Consider the following 17,327-nt stretch of genomic DNA (forward strand, 5'->3'; position numbering starts at 1 on the left):
GCTATGGTAGATTGAGATACCTGCAAAATACATGTCTATCAGGGACTCCCAGAACATTCACAAGTTCCTGGCCATGGATTAATGACATCTCAATACTACTGCTGTGATGTGTAGACACCTCCAAACATGAAATGAAACTTCCATAAGGGAAGGTTTTTTGGGGAGATTCTAGATGCCTCCACACAGCATAGAAAGGAATCCTTAGGAAGTATACTATTTCCTGTTTTGTAATGTCTGTCTCTAAGTTGAATGGTAAAATTTTGTCAAACCTAATGTGTGTTCTATGGGCAGTTTGAATGCTTAGAAACTGATGAAAGTAAATTTCCTTCCTCTGTTCTTGACCCAGATCCTTGAGAGACAAAGGAAAAAAGAGTATTTGATGACCTATTAAACACACCATTGTGACTTAAAATCATCTGCTCTGGAAGTTCATAACCATCCATTAGTTGCATGTATATTAGTCTTTAAAAGTTTTAGGAGCCTGTGTTAATAATCTGTTGGAAATTTATTATTTTGCTTTACTTCAAGGGCTTTATCTAGCCTTATTCCATTGATCATTGACTCTGGTTAAGCTTATGAACACAGATTATGAAATACTTTTAATGATAATATTTCTGGAACATAAAAAGAAAGTAGTCTTAAATAAATTTTAGTGGGATTCAGTTGAAAGTATTAACGCAAGTAGTGATGTTTTTTGTTTAAGTCTTACTGTCCTGTCTCGCCAGACTGTTGAATTTCAAATCCATCTGTGGTTTGTCCCTGGCAGCCTTTTCACATCCAAGAATCACATCCTGCATTACATAACAGTGCCATCTCTGGTGCCTGGTTGATGTGGGGTATTCGTCACTGGACTGGCCAGACATCAAAAGAAATGTTTCCCTTATCAACATCATAAAAACTTGCTGACAGTTTTATATGAATTAACCAACAGACCTTGATGTTCTAGAAAGAAGATAGCAGATCTTATGGGTCCATGAATAGTTGAGAAATGTTTTTCTTTACTTGGAATTAGGACATTCCCTTCTTTCTTGTCTGATAAGGTCCCAAAGAGCCTCTTGCTTGGTCAGTAAGTACATGAGGAAGGAGCTGGGAGTGCTGGATAATACATACCACTAAGAGGTAGTGTGGCTCTCTCCCGTGTAGACAGTGCACATGCCAAAGCCACAAGGAGAAGCACTCGGTATAGAAGCCACTTCCTGAGACTGAAAAGAATGTCATGTATAACTAATATTCCAGTGTATTATGTTAATTAGAAAATGCCTTATGGCAAAGGTAATAATTTACCTCTCTAGAAAAACACATTTTTTAATTCTGAAGACCAACTCAGGCTTCACGTTTGCCTCTGCTCCTCTTCTGGTCTCACTGCGTGTGTTAGCTCACTACCATGCCAACCCCACCATCCCATGATCTTAACTCAGTCTTTATTTTGGGATACAGTGCTCCCTTTCCTTCTGCATGAAGCCAGCTTAATCAAGAGCATTAAATCATCTATTTGGTTCTATTTGCCAAACCATATCACCTGCCTTTAGAGCTCTAGATGTGTATTGTATCTCTTCATAAGACCGTATCTCAATACTTTAATATTTGAAACATCACCATCCAAGAAAGCAACACAAATGGCACGTGGTGTCCTTCACGCTTGCTCTGGGAGTAGATTCCATCCAGGCCCTCCGGGCATTTCTGGAGTTCTTGAAGGGACCTGATTCTGCAGTTGGTACAGTGGTCTTGGGCCTCCTCTGCCTAATACTAAAGACTTCTTCCTTGAGGTCTTCGGGGCTCTTGGTCTCTCATTATTCTTTCACGGTAAGTGCCTTTAAATTTATAAGAGCAGAAAAACTGACTTCCTCTCTGTTAAATAAAGCTTGGTATAAATATCAGAAATCTTATGGCCGAGCGCGGTGGCTTATGCCTGTAATCCCAGCACTTTGGGAGGCTGAGGCGGGTGTATCACCTGAGGTCAGGAGTTTAATACCAGGCAAAACCCCATCTCTACTAAAAATACAAAAAATAGCCGGATGTGATCTCGGGTGCCTGTAATCCCAGCTATTCTGGAGGCTGAGGCAGGTAGAATCACTTGAGCTCAGGAGGCGGAGAGTGAAGTGAGCTGAGGTGGCCCCATTGCACTCTAGCCTGGGTGACAGCCAGTCTCAAAAAAAAAAAAAAAAAAAACTTACAAGAATTCTTCTGAAATCTTATAAGTATCTTATAAGAAATCTTGCTTGATATTATTTTTGTTAATTTATTGTAAAAAAAAGTCTTCAATGAAGTAACAAGTGATGAATACTTACTTGTTCCACAAATAATGAAGGTCTACCATGGGTGACACTCTCCTGGGGGCCAGGAAAAGAGTAGTGAATGAAAAATGGCCTTTGCCTGAAGCAGAGTGTGGCGTTGAGGAGACCAGAATGCAAATGAGCAATTGCAATGCAAGATGCAAAGTACCATGGAAGGCCTGAGCACAGCAACCCAAGGGAGCTCACAGCAAAAACCAACATTGGTTCTCAGAGGAAGATATTTACAAACTAAGACATGAAGGAAACAAGAAGGATGTAGTCAAGTGAAGCGGAGGAATTGGGTCAGAATTGCATTCTAGGCAGGACCACGTGCCAGGCTTGTTCTCAGTGTCGTTGAGCTCAAACCTTCCAGTGGCCAAAGGAGCCAACCCTGGAGGTTTGAGAAACAGCTTGTTTTTCAGACCACATTGCTCAAAAGCCTAGCATCCTTATGAAGCCAGAATGACTAGGCAGCCCTTTCTTAACCTTCTCTTGAAATGATAATACTCCTATATACCATCAGTTTATAACATGTCTTCAGATCACATGGTAAGTGTAAAGAATCCAACTTGACTTTATTCATTACCTCCCAGCTGCAACTAAAGCATCTGTCTTCTATTGATGTGTGTGTTAATAACTATTAGTCAGTCCCATTCATAGAGTAAACAAAGTGTTTAAAGCATTGTGTTCGATGGGATTTTAAATTTCAGACAAAAGGAGTTTATAATTCAGTAAAAAATATACTATTTGCATACTCATATGCACACACCACACACACACACACACACACACACACACACACACACAACTTAATAATCACCAGAATGACAAATGTTCACACATAGTTGGTAGAGTTTGAAGAGTCAAGAGGAGTGGATCGTGTTCTCCAAGGCTTCAGGAGAAGCTCTGTTTGCAGTATGTTCATTTTCTGCCCACGAGGTCTTGTCATTGCCAACCAATATGGTGAACCATCTCCTCCTTCCCAAACCCAGAAACTGGATTCCTTCCGGTATACCTTTAGAATTTTAAACCTTAGGCAGAAAGAAAAAATATCCCTCAGTGACATGCTATGAAGGGATAGTATAAAACACGTATAGAGTTGGTGGTATATAAGAGAATTAAGGTGCCATGTGTTACAGATCAGTTTGACTTTCACCATGGAGGTTGCTATTGAGCTTAGTCTCCACACTTTATGGTACTATGCTGGGGGCTAAAGTTACAAAGATGTATTTAAAGAATAGGCTTCAGCCATATTTCAGAAGATTGGCAAGTTAATATATATTTATATATTTTAAGTTAAATGTTATAGGTGTGTATCCACTTGTATCGTTCTCAAACCTAACTGACTTTTGTAATTGACTTGACTGGTTAAGACCTGCTGAGTTAAGAGGGCCACTACTATTAATACAGTATATATGATACTCAGCTTAGTAGAGGAGACAAGATGTATAAACAGAAAGGCAAAAATACAAAATAGCTGCTGATAGATGTTGAGTAAATAGCTCACACAATAAGCCTGAGTAAGTTCAGAGGTAGGAGAGGTCAACTTGGGCTGCGGTGACGGGAGAGGATTTTGTGGCTGAGGCAGAACCAAAGGTGAACTTTCAAAGAAAACGTTTATTGATTACCTACTGGAACTTAAGTCATCATATGGTAATTATATATGTAGATTGATGGGGAATGTGGTTTAAAAAAAAAAGAAGTCCATACTTCACACTCATTAGGACAAGAAACAAAATAAGAGAAATAATAATGAAATGCAATATATTCCAGTATTAAAACCCTTTCTTGATCATTCAGTAACGGGAGGACAGACTTGGTTAAGGCTCGATCTTGTCTTAACACTGTCTTATGTTTTGTATTGTGCACCTTTTATAAGAAAATGCTGCTTAGCTCTTTGGACCAGAATGGTGTTTTAGTTTAATTCTCGTCAGCCACTATTAGAAAGAATACAGACGTGAATATATGAATGAACCTTCAGCATCTCCACTGTCTTTCAGTAACGGGAGACTAACCCTTTCTCCTCCAGTTACATGAAACCTTGTGAGAAGCTGCTGTTCTTAGATATGAGTTTTGAGTGAATTTTAGTCTTTGTCTTTACAAAATAATTATTCGTCTTTACATTACTATACTTATAGACCTAAGTATTTCTTGGATTTGGCACCATCTAGATGTACCTATAGTAGTGGCAGTATTTGAAAAGGCTGGGCATAGTGGCTTACACCTGTAATCCTGGCACTTTGGGAGGCCAAGGCAGGCAAATCACTTGAGCCCAAGAGTTCAAGACCAGCCTGGGCAATGTGGCAAAACCGCATCTCTCCAAAAAAATACCAAAATTAGCCGGGCATGGTGGCAAACAACCTGTGTTCTCAGCTACACGGGAGGCTGAGATTGGAGGATCACTTGAGCCCAGGAGATTGAGGTTGCAGTGAGCCATGATCATGCACTGCAGCCTGGGTGACAGAGCAAAACTCTGCCTCAAAAAAAATTTTTTTGAGATTTTCTTTCATACACACACACACACACACACACACACACACACACACACACACAAGAAAGGAAGGAAAGGGCAGAGGAAGTTATTGTAGAACAGGAAGCTGCCAATGTACTGGGAAAGCTTTAGAAAATTTTGCTAATAGAAGATGATTCATTCCAAAGTGCATTGTTGCCTCTTGTAAAAGATTCTCTGGAGTCTCTCTCAGCTTAGAAAATAATTAGTTTTTGACCGCAGTGAGACTGAGCACAAATCCCTTTCAGCTGGATCAGGCTCGAGTTCTCGAGGGTAACTGTGAGTCCAACAGTTGCTGCAGCTGTCAGTCCTCACCCCACAACAGTGACTGTAACACGCTCTTCCGCCACTCTCCAGGAGCCTTCAGCTTTGTTAAATCATTGTTTGTTCAATTTAAATGTAGCACTTCATGCCCGCATCATCATCCAGCAACCCCAGATTCAAGGCTGTAACTGAGGCCTCTGACTTGCAAACATTTACACACATCCTCAACCTAACTTCATCAAAGTAGTTTGTACAACCAATTTTATTAAAGGGTGATTCACGTACCCCGAGAACACATCTCAGTTTGTCTTTCAGCCTTTGTTTTCACTCCAAACTGTGCTCTGTCTGGTGCAGAACTCCATGCTGGTTCCCAGGTGCCAAGCAGCCACGCTTTGTGTCACTATCGTCACGTCGTGCTCCTCGTGTTTATATGGTGTGTGTCTGTATCAGTCTGCTTCTGTTCACTTTCTCATTTATAGAGAACACTGAAAACCACTCTGAAACACCGGCAGCTCCTGCTCTACCTCCTTCTGCTCCTCCTAAGCCTAGACCCAAACCTAAACCCAAAAAATCACCTGTGCCTCCGAAAGGGGCCACTGCTGGGGCCAGCCACAAAGGTGACGAAGTGCCTCCCATTAAAAAAAATACCAAGGCTCCTGGTAAGCAGACCCCCGTCCCTCCACCCAAGCCAACAAGCCGAAACACAACCCGAGAGGCTGGTAAGTATGCCCCTAGTGCCCTGTGGGGTCACTGCTAGGGTGCTTGGCTCTGGGATGGGGCTGTTTCTTCTAGGTCTGATGGGCTTTGGTGTCTTAGGACCTTACAGCAGCAGATTCAGCTTTGACACAAAGAATGCCCAAGAGATTCCTTTGTTGCTGTCTACCAAAGGAACTTCAACCCATTGAAGAGTTCACCTCATTAGCTTTTGAGTGAATGTACTGGTTTGAGTATCCACTATAAGCACCAGTTGAAGGATACTTGGAGTAGTATGCTTGGTGGATGACAATGATCTGATATACTGATGACATTATTTAGACATTGACTGACCTTCTACCTGTATGAGTTTATGGATGGCTTTTTGGATTTTCTTTCAGAATATCTTAGGTTTGCATGTAAAAATGTGACAATTATAACTTTGATACATTTGCTGGATGTTAATGTGTTAAATCCTCAGCATCCATCATCATCTCCCGTCTGATAAATGAAAAAAGGGTTCATATGACCTGTTTCAGCTCCGCCCCACCACTTTCTACTGCAGTCAAAACTATTTCATGGAGCTGAAAGTTACATTCTCAGTGCTCCACACCTTCCCTGTAGAACTGCGTGTTCTAAGGCAAAGCATCCTGGTGTCCTGTGGTTATAAGTTGCTATTACAGATCACCAGTGGATGTTTGAGTGACCTGCAGTAACTTCATGCAATACGTATCCAGCTTTGCTTTACAATCACATATGCTGAATGCAAAGTGGAAACTCCCATTTTTCTAGTGAAGAGGAATAAAGATGCCTACTATGTCATTTATCTTTTAAAAGGACAGGCCTGGTGGCTCACACCTGTAATCCCAGCACTTTGGGAGGCTGACTCAGGTCCATCACTTGAGGTCAAGAGTTTGAGGACCAGCCTAGTCAACAAGGTGAAGTGCCGCCTCTGCTAAAAATACAAAAATTACCTGGGCATGGTGGCGCACACCTCTAATCCCAGCTACTTGGGAGATTGAGGCAGGAGAATCGCTTGAACTCAGGAGGCAGAAGTTGCAATGAGCTCAGATTGGGCCACTGCACTCCAGCCTGGGCGACAGAGTGAGACTCCATCTCAAAAAAAATCTTAATTGTCTTTAAAACCAACAGCAACTTTCTAGCAGTTGTCTGCCAGGATTTGCTTTGGGGTTGATCTTTTCCCCTCATAATGTAAGCCCTTAGTGCTCAAATTCAGAGAGCAGTTGAGTTGACAGTGTAACAGATCTCTGAATGCCAATAGGCGTCCCTCTCCCTGTGCTCCTCCCTTCCTGCCTTTGACCTTTAGTGTCTGGGTCTCTTCTAATAAGCTCTAAACTGAAATGTCCCAGAATGATGTGCCAACAGTGCCCAGTGGCCATTGCCTCAGGGGCCAGCAGTCCTCACCCATCAGTGTCCATTCATGTCAGGATCTGTGTGTGTTTTCCAGACTTCCTAGCAAACCCTAGGAGCATTGCTTAAAGTAAGGCAGGCACTGATCTACTTCTAAAGAACAGCCCCAAACGATCACGGTGTCATTGGGAATTAAGCTCCTGTCTTGCACTAACTTCTCCACTTTCCCATCCTCCACATGGTAGTGGCTCATTCTGAACTCGGCTTGGACTCTCTTCACTTCCCTGAGAAGAAAGCCGATGATTCACACAAGGACAGGGAGCAGCTTTCATAAACGATTTTGAGGTTTTCTCCAGATATTTTGTTTGAAGATTGATTTAGGCACTCATGATGTTCCTAGGAGAACAGCACAGTCATTTTATTCATTGTATTGTAAAAGGCCCCACCTTTTTAGAGGCTATCACAGAGAAACGGGGTTGCATTTAAGTACGCCAACAAGCCCATCATGTAAGGATCGTTTTATCCAATACTGATAATATCCCTTTATGATCCTACTGATATTCCATTTGTAACCATTGAGAACTTTCTGCTTGGTAACTGGTTTTATTTGAATAATATGGACCTTCCAGAAAAGTTTGTTCAAATGCAGCTCTTGATGTTCAATCCAATGATTTAAGTTCTTAAAGCAGCCGTCAGTTAAGATTCTTTCTCTATTATTAAGTTAGTATAGACCTCCAGCTGCCCAGATATCAGTTTCAGAACATTCAGCTTCTTCACCAGGGAAGTAGGGGGAAATCTCCTTGATTTTTGTTTCTCATTGTTACACATTATTACCAACAAATGTACTTAACTGAAGAGAGGTGGCACGTTTTTATTATGCCTTAATTCAAGGTAACTTAAGCAACATGTTTGATTTCAACAAAGACCTGTCAGTTAAGAAGATTCTTTAAAAAAAAAAAAACTGTAATGTGGTTTGAATTTGCACTCTGAGCATTGAAAAAAATATATCTTTTTCCTCAAGCCAAACTAAAATTAACTTTTCTGTTAACGATGAAAGAATTTTCTTGGCCGGTCGTTGTGGCTCACGCTTGTAATCTCAGCACTTTGGGAGGCTGAGGCGGGCAGATCATCTGAGGTCAGGAGTTCAAGACCAGCCGTCCAACATACTGAAGCCCCTCTACTAAAAATACAAAAATTACCCAGGCATGGTGGCAGGTGCCTGTAATCCCAGCTACTTGGGAGGCTGAGGCAGGAGAATCACTTGAACCCAGGAGGCGGAGGTTGCAGTGAGCCGAGCTTGCGCCACTCCACTCTAGCCTGAGTGACAGAGTGAGAAAAAGAAAAGAATTTCTCCAAAAAGAAAAGAATTTCCTTTACAAATTATTAGAATTGATATGTGGAAAGAATTCTGTTTAGCTTACCTAAGAAAATAATTGAACATAGATAGGCACCAAATACTTAGCGTCTTTGTTGTGAAAAGTAAATGTAGAATGGACGTAGATGGAAGGAGTGTGCTTAATGAGTTTGACTTCTAGGCTAGGGAAGGTTGTTTTTTATAAAGATGTATTAACAGGTTTGGATCTGGGGAAGAAGAGTTCTACTTATGCATATCTTAAGCCATAAAGACCCCAAAACCATAGGGACTCCTTTTAAGCCTGGAACCTGTGACTAAAAGAGACTGGCTTCTTTAGTATCAGTCTAATCAGAATTAATGAAGTCTTACAACTCCTCTCTTTTATTTATTCTTCATCTCTTCACCCTCCCAATTGACTTCAATAAAGTCATAACCAGAGGTAAATTACAATAACATCTGTATACAGTGTGGATTGGCTTCATGATACTAACAAGGTATTTTCTAATCGTTCTATGAAAGGTAGTTGAACCCTCATGAAAAGAAGAAACTTACTACATTATAACAGAAGAAGCCATTACGAGAAATTTACAGGTCATAAAAGTCATGAAACAGAAGAGTATTCTCAGAGGAGTTTATTTTATCATCTTGTATGACATAAAGAAAAGAGTAGTTAATTTTTTTGTTCTGAAACTGTTTTGGTTGAGGGTGCCCTATCTGGAAGTAGGCAAATAGACCGTAGCGATCCTTCGATGAAGATCTTCTGGGAACTTAAACATTAAGGAAGATTACATTTGTGAAAGTGGGGTCAGAAGACCTGAGAATGATATTCTTTCCCTTCACATTATTTAGGACCAGGCATGGTGGCTCACGCCTGTAATCCTCTGGAGTCACCAAAGCCTCTCACTTTACGAGGCTGAGGTGGGTGGATCCCTTGAGCCCAGGAGTTCAAGACCAGCCTGGCCAACATGACAAAACCCTGTCTTAACAGAAATATGTTAAAAATTAACTGGGCATGGTGGCGCACATCTGTAGTTTCATTTACTCAGGAGGCTGAGGCCAGAGGATCACCTAAGACCGGGAGGCAGAGGTGGCAGGGAGCCAAGATTACCCCACTGCACTCCAGCCTGGGTGACAGAGCAAGACCCTGTCTCAAAAAAAAAAAAAAAGAAATTAGGAGCAACCCATGTAAATATATTTCATAAAAAAGAAGTTTTTTCCAGGCTTTTGATGTTTTGAAGGGAGTATACCTTTCCTGTGGGGCCATGGGTTTTCCCTTTGCCCCATCTCTACTGCAGATGGAAGTAGAGGCCAGCACGGCGAGCTTCCTTCTCTGGAGCTACGGGAACAGCTGGATTGCATTTTACTCTTTTAGCAGTAAGATGAGTGATTTTGTTTTTGACCCAGAAAGGAGCTGGATATATACCCCAGCCTCTTCTGAATACGGGCCGCCACTCTATTCCTAGAAAGACAGCATACAACATGTATAATTTATGATGAGCCCAGCTGTGGGCTGCCCCCATCTAGCTGCTGCTGTCTGTCCTCTACACACCATAACATTCCTTCTTGAGAGCAGACTGGGCTTTCTCAAGTGACCCATAGACAAGGAGCAGAGGATTCTCCCTTTGGCTGGCTCAGCTAAAGACTAAGGGTGGGAGAAGACAGAGGGCTCCTGTTCCTCCAAGTTTTGCCATAAACGTCACTTGCTCCTTGCTGGATTGTAGGATGGGAGGGACAGAAGACAAGACCATTATCTTTATTAGCCTATTTTCTCTTATTCATTTATTTGACAAATTTTAAAGGGAACATTTTAAATGTTGTTGAGAGTTATATCTTAGTTACTTTATTTTTAAAAAGCATTGTATTTGACTTTTTAATGCAAAGTCTCTCTGTTGTAGCTGGCTCCTCTCATTCAAAAAAACAAACTGGCTCTAAAGCATCAGCCTCGCCATCCACTTCATCCACCTCATCTCGTCCCAAAGCTTCAAAGGAGACAGTTTCTAGCAAAACAGGGACAGTGGGAACCACCAAGGGCAAGAAAAAAGCTGGCAAGCAGGCAGCAACTTCTCACCTGTCCTCAGACACAACCACTTCTGGCACATCCAACGTGAAAGGAGAGCCTTCGGAGACCACAGTGGAGAGTCTCAAACTCGAACAGACTGTCCCTGGAGCCGAGGAGCAGAACACAGGCAAATCCAAGTCCACGGTCCCTCCATCCCCTGTGGCTCCCGCACCTTCTCCTCCCGCCCCTCTTCTCCCTCTTGAAGACCAATGCATTACTGCCTCAGACACTCCAGTTGTCCTGGTCAGCGTTGGAGCTGACCTGCCCGTCTCTGCCTTAGACCCAAGTCAGCTTCTTTGGGCTGAAGAGCCGATGAACAGAACCACTCTCCACTCAGGCACTGACTTAAGTGTTAACAGAGAAAATGCAAAATGGTAAGTTGGGGAACAAACCCCCTATTTTATCTGAGAACTAAAGATCACTCATGTATTGTGTTGGAAATGAGGCAAACAGCTTTGCTTTCTTTTATAATTTAACCTACTGAGTGTTAGGCATAGATGTGATCCAACCATTGGTAGAGCTGACAAATACCACTTGAGATCGGTGTTTTTAAGTACAGTTAGAACCTGCTTCAGCACTGCCCAGTGGTCCTCAGTTCCCTTCTCTTTCCTTTCAGTGCTTATTTTAAATCTTTACCACGTGGGTCCAGTCTGCTCACCCACTCATATCAGCAAGTTACTGAGCCTTCCCCTTCTCCAAGAACGTAAAGAAGATCAGATGAGAACTCTCAAATTGGAACTGTTTTTTCTCCAGCAGTAGAGTTGGCCCCCTTCTTGTTCCTTTAAATTCCCACCCAGCTGAAATGTTAGGTCCTCTGTGAAGCCATTCAGTACTTCCAGGCAGAATTCATTATTGTGTCTGCTATATGTAGACACCCCTTTTTCCTACCTGTGGGACAGAATTAGCCAACATGTCTTATATACCTCTGTGTGCCCAGCAACCAGTCCAGAGTCTGATATGCCTTAGGCACACAAAAGATACTCAAGATACTCATTGAATTGTTGAAAGAAAATTAAAAAGTGATTTAAGATGGTTATAGAAAAAAATCAGCCTACTTTAACATGGTGGAAGCAGCGTTGAAGATACGATGACCCTATTGCTAGATTTTATAAATAGAGTATAATGGAAGAGAAAGGATAGTGCTCAAGTAGTCTTAGTTTCATTTCAGAAGGTACCTGCACAAAACAGGCCAAGGAACTCAATGTTGCCTCATCCTCATCCAGCTGGCGGATTAGTTGCTTTACCGTCACCCAGTTGCCCAAGCCGGAACCCTGGGCTTCATCCAAGGGTCCTAATTCTCTTTCATTCTTTGCATCTCATCACTCACAAAGTCCTATAAATATTCCATAGGCAAAGAAAACATATTAGCCCTGTCCCACAGGTATGAAGTATGGCTGTCAGAGTATAGTAGACGCAATGATCACCTCTGTCTAGCAAAGGCTTAGAGCTCTTGAACCCTGGCTTTTTGCTCCTGTGTCCAAGAACAAAACCTGTATTCATTCTTCAAAGTATGTAAAAGGCTCTCTTTCAAAACAATCTGTCATATTAAACTTTAAAAAAATTATTACATTAATTAGGTTGGTTTTGATCAAGAGACTAAAATATCAACTTTAATTATTTTATTGCTGATGATAATAACTTTCATTTATCAAATACTCATTTAATGTCAGGAACTAAGCACTGTACATGTATTATCATTTTATTTATAGAAGGCTTCCCAAAAGTATCCTTGTTTTATAGATTAAAAAAACTGGCACACTGGCACTGAGAGAGCTAAAATAGTTTGCACAAGACTGCCCCGTTGGTGGTGGTGAAGCCAGAATGCATACCCAGTTCCATGCTCTGAATGTATAATTTCATGTTTTCCAAAGCAATGGCTTCTACGTCTACTGCCATGTCTCTTCTGTTAGGTTTTTTTTGGGGGGAGGTGGGGGTTAAAATCACTTAGAACACCAATATTTGAAGGACAGCCAAGAAAAGATAAATGTCAAATTACAAATGAATTCATTTTCTTTGTTTGACATTTTAATAAAAGATATGGGAAAAGAAGATTTATTGAAATGAATGGTTATGGTATCTCTCTTAGGACATTTTGTGCTGCTGTAACAGAATATCTGAGACTGGGTAATTCATAATGATTAGAATATTGGCTCACCCATCCTGGGGGCTGGAAGTCCAAGATCAAGGCAGCAGCATTTTGCGAGGATTTTTTTTTTTTTTTTTGAGACGGAGTTTCGCTCTTGTTACCCAGGCTGGAGTGCAATGGCGCCATCTTGGCTCACCGCAACCTCCGCCTCCTGGGTTCAGGCAATTCTCCTGCCTCAGCCTCCTGAGTAGCTGGGATTACAAGCACGTGCCACTATGCCCAGCTAATTTTTTTGTATTTTTGGTAGAGACGGGGTTTCACCATGTTGACCAGGATGGTCTCCATTTCTTGACCTCGTGATCCACCCGCCTCGGCCTCCCAAAGTGCTGGGATTACAGGCCAGAGCCAGCGTGCCCGGATCTTCTTTCCATGTCATCACATGGTAGAAGGTGGAAGGGCAAAGAAGACAAAACAGTGAACCTACTCCTGTGAGCCCTTTTTAAAATGGCATTCATCTGTTCATGAGGGCGGAGCTTCATGACTTAAACACCTCCCACGAGGCCCTACCTCTCAACACTTTCACAGTGGGGATTAAGTTTTTAACCCACGAATTCTGGGGGACACATTCAAACCCTAGCAGCATTCTTAATACTTCCAGCATATAGCAAATGTCTTTATTTAACTATACTATTTTCAACATTGCATTCACTTCCAACCATTGGAACTGAACATTCATTCTTACAGCATGTATTTTTTTATTGCCTTTTCTGTGCTGGGCAATGTACTAAGTCCCAAAGATACAAAAGTGAGTATAGTTAAGACTAGCTTTTACCAAAATATTGTCTGATGTGCTCAGGAAGTACAAATGTTTAAGGTAACATTTGAATTTTGGGAAATAGGTTGGGTATATGAGGCTATTGTTCAATATACTTAAGAATAAGGTGCAACATGTAAAGTGCTTCCTGATAGAGGCTTTTTTTTTTTTTTTTTTTTTTTGAGATGGAGTTTCTCTCTTGTTACCCAGGCTGGAGTGCAATGGCGCACTCTCGGCTCACCACAATCTCCGCCTCCTGGGCTCAGGCAATTCTCCTGCCTCAGCCTCCTGAGCAGCTGGGATTACAGGCATGCACCACCGTGCCCAGCTAATTTTTTGTATTTTTAGTAGAGACGGGGTTTCACCATGTTGACCAGGATGGTCTCGATCTTTTGACCTCGTGATCCATCCGCCTCCGCCTCCCAAAGTGCTGGGATTACAGGCTTGAGCCACCACGCCCGGCCCTGATATAGTCTTAAACATTCAGAGAACTCACATCCAAATGTGGCCTGACTCTATCCCGTTCATTTCCACAAATATTTAAGGAGTGCTAAGTATCACACTACGTACTAGGGGCTTAATATCAGTCTTCATCTCAAGTATATGAAAAACTGTCAGAGTGAAGAGGTAACCATCTGTTCTTATTCCTACTGGGACTATGAAAGGGAGTGAGCTTAGGACATCATTAGCCATCGAGGGTGTTTATAATAGATATTCCTGTCCATCAAGGTAGTTATAATGCTTTCCTAGAAAAGGCCATAGGGATTTTCTTCTCCGTATATTCTTCAAAATTTAAATTTCAGTTTATCCTACAGGGATGGTTTGTGTTTGCTCTTGAGTTAATGAACCTGGAGTAAGTAGTCTCTCAAATTGCCTTCCAAATTCTTTCTTCCTTTTCAAGTGAATATTTGAATTAGAATATCTGGCTCTTAGTCACTTGCTCTTTACTTAGAACTTTCCCTGTGAGTTATGTTTAGTCAACTAATGTGTGAAAATCTTGTCATTTTATGAAGAGACTTCTGTTTGGAATACAAAATCAAAACTTTCAAGAAGACAAGTGGCTATGTATAAAAATACCTACCTCTCCTCCCATATGGCAGGGGACTAATTATTTGGTAGGCTTCCATTCATGGGCAGCTTCATCAGTAACACGTATGTGTGGTAACAGATAAGGCAAAAACTACTAAGTCCCTTTGCAGGCCATATCCAAAAGGTTACTTTGTACCGTTCATTTCCACAGCATTTACAGAAGGCATATGTTGTCCAGTGTGCCCAAGAACCCTAGTGGGGAAAATGAGGGCTAAGTCATGAGTTGATTAATACAGATTTGGAGTATATTTAGCATCAGGTCTAATTTATAACATAACTCATTGAGTGTAAACTATAATTGTACAATAAATGTAAATTTTAATAGGTAGATCGAGAGTCTTCAGTCTGGATTTTAGACTAGACATGCTACCTTGGTTAGGCAACTCACACATGCCCTTCTTTGATTCCTTAAACTGTACATTATCTACCCTTCTTATACAATAGAATACTTGTAAATTGTAGATATATGCTGAATTATTTGAAAACCATGAAACATAAAATACAAATAGTAAGATTAGAATAATAATCAATATAATAAATTAGTGAACAATGACACCAACAAATGAAGGGCTTATCTCTCAAATATTCTTTGTTCTGTTATTCAGAACATATATTCATTGGCATGTATTTTAAATGTGCTGTGATCACCCATGATGGCATACATACTCAAACAAGAATGGCTTCCAGTGGCAATCAACTAAAAACCCAGACTGTGGAAAATTTTTCCCATAAAAATAGATCTTCTCTTATTTAAGATGATATTTAACACTGTGGAAAACAGTATGTTGGTTCCTCAAACAATCAAACATAGAATTACCATGTGATCCAGCAATTCTGCTTCCGTGTATGTAGCCAAAATAATTGAAAGCAGGTCCTTGAATTTGTACAGCAGTGCTCAAAGCAGTATGATACACAACAGCCAAAAGGTGAAAACACACAAATGTCCATTGACTGGATAAACAAAATGTGGTATATACATAGAGTGGAGTATCATCAAGTCTTAAAAATGAAGAAGATTCTCACACATGTTACCACATGAATGAATGAACCTTGCAGACATTATGCTAAGTAAAATATGTTAAATACAAAGGGACAAACATTGTATAATTTCTCTTAGAGAAGGGACTTAGAATAGTCAAATTATAGAGTTAATTAAAAGTACAATGGTAGTTGCCAAGGGCTGGAAGATAATGGTTATGGGTAGTTGTTTATTGGCTACAGAGTTTCAATTCGGGAAGATGACAAAGTTCTGAAGATGGTTGGTGTTGATGGTTACACAGTAATGTGAAGGTGCCTAATGCCAGTGAACTGTACACTTAAAAATGGCTAAAATGGCAAATTTTATGTTATTTATATTTTACAGAATAAAAATGAGATTTCCTGTTTCCCTCTTTGAGGATGAGAAGATAGTCTGTTGGGTTTTTCTGATAAGTGAGAAACAAAATTTTGATGGTGCTCAGGTTTATAACCACAAAGTAGAATTTTAAATACATCATATTCTGATAAAGTTGATCTGTGTTTATTACTAGAAGAACTTTTTACAAGAAAGCAATTTGGGAGATCTTTATGTCTTAAAATAAAGATTACGTTATTTTCAATATGACATTTTTAATGTAAATTACTATTTTTTAGTCTAGTCTTTGAAAATTGGCAGTCTTTGTATATTAATAGGAACTCTTTAAACCATAGACTTTTACCAGGCTAAATAATAGAAAATTCTTGCATTCTTGCATATCACCTTTTTTTTTTTTTGAGACAGAGTCTGACTCTGTCACCCAAGTTGGAGTGCAGTGGCGTGATCTCAGCTCACTGCAACCTCTGCCTCCCTGGTTCAAGCGATTCTCCTGCCTCAGCCTCCTGAGTAGCTGGGATTACAGGCGCACACCACCACGCCTAGGTAATTTGTTTGCATTTTTTTTAGTACAGATGGGTTTCACCACGTTGGCCAGGTTGGTCTTGAACGCCTGACCTTGTGATCCGCCCATCTCAGCCTCCCAAAGTGCTGGAATTACAGGCGTTGGCTACCACAGCCGGGCCCCCCGGTTTTTTTTTTTTTGAGATGAAGTCTTGCTCTGTCACCCGGGCTAGAGTGCATATCACCTTTTTTCTAAAAAGTTTATTTAACTTGCACACTGTCCATTATAAGAGGCAGTTTTACGAATGAAAAAAATGAAAGCACCCAAAGGATAAATGATTTTTTACTATTTACTCACTGGGATAAACACAGGATTAATATATATGTGTGTGTGTATATATATGTGTGTGTGTGTATATATATGTGTGTGTATGTGTGTGTGTGTGTGTGTGTGTGTATTTCTTTTTGAGACAGGGTCTCACTCTGTTACCCAGGCTGAGGTACAGTGGTGCTAGCATGAATCACTGCAGCCTTGACTTTTTAGGGTCAAGCAATCCTCCCACCTTAGCCTCCCAAGTAGCTGGGACTGCAGGCAAGTGCCACCATGCCCAGCTAATTTTTATTTTATTAATTTCTGAGACAGAGTTTTGCTCTTGTTGCCCAGGCTGGAGTGCAATGGCACAATCTCAGCTCACTGCAACTTCCATCTCCCGGATTCAGGTGATTCTTCTGCCTCAGCCTCCCAAGTAGGTGCCAGCCACCACTCCTGGCTAATTTTTGTATTTTTAGTAGAGACGAGGTTCTTTATGTTGCCCAGGCTGGTCTTAAACTCCTGGGCTCAAGTGATCCTCCCGCTTCAGCCTTCCAAAGTGCTGGGATTATAGGTGTGAGCCACCGAACCCAGCCATGTGTTAATGAAAGGTGGATTTTTCTATGTCACTACCTTCTGGGTGCTGTGAT

The 17,327-nt window shown here is 41.0% G+C and overlaps 1 protein-coding gene across 19 annotated transcripts in view; it reads left to right on the forward strand.

The window, feature by feature from the left end:
- PHACTR2 (phosphatase and actin regulator 2) overlaps nucleotides 1-17,327 on the forward strand; it is a 287,718-nt gene that overhangs the window by 219,346 nt on the left and 51,045 nt on the right. For 12 of the 19 annotated variants that reach the window (XM_054254484.2, XM_078370210.1, XM_078370209.1 and 9 more), the window contains one exon: nucleotides 10,360-10,897. In XM_054254484.2, the coding sequence (XP_054110459.1) occupies nucleotides 10,360-10,897 (538 nt within the window). Of the gene's footprint in view, nucleotides 1-5,525; nucleotides 5,766-10,359; nucleotides 10,898-17,327 lie in introns of all 19 variants that reach the window. The other 7 variants (XM_054254482.2, XM_054254483.2, XM_035296894.3 and 4 more) reach the window with 1 other exon arrangement.

This window comes from Callithrix jacchus, chromosome 4 (assembly GCF_049354715.1).
Source record: "Callithrix jacchus isolate 240 chromosome 4, calJac240_pri, whole genome shotgun sequence".
In the NCBI taxonomy this organism is placed as follows: domain Eukaryota; kingdom Metazoa; phylum Chordata; class Mammalia; order Primates; family Cebidae; genus Callithrix; species Callithrix jacchus.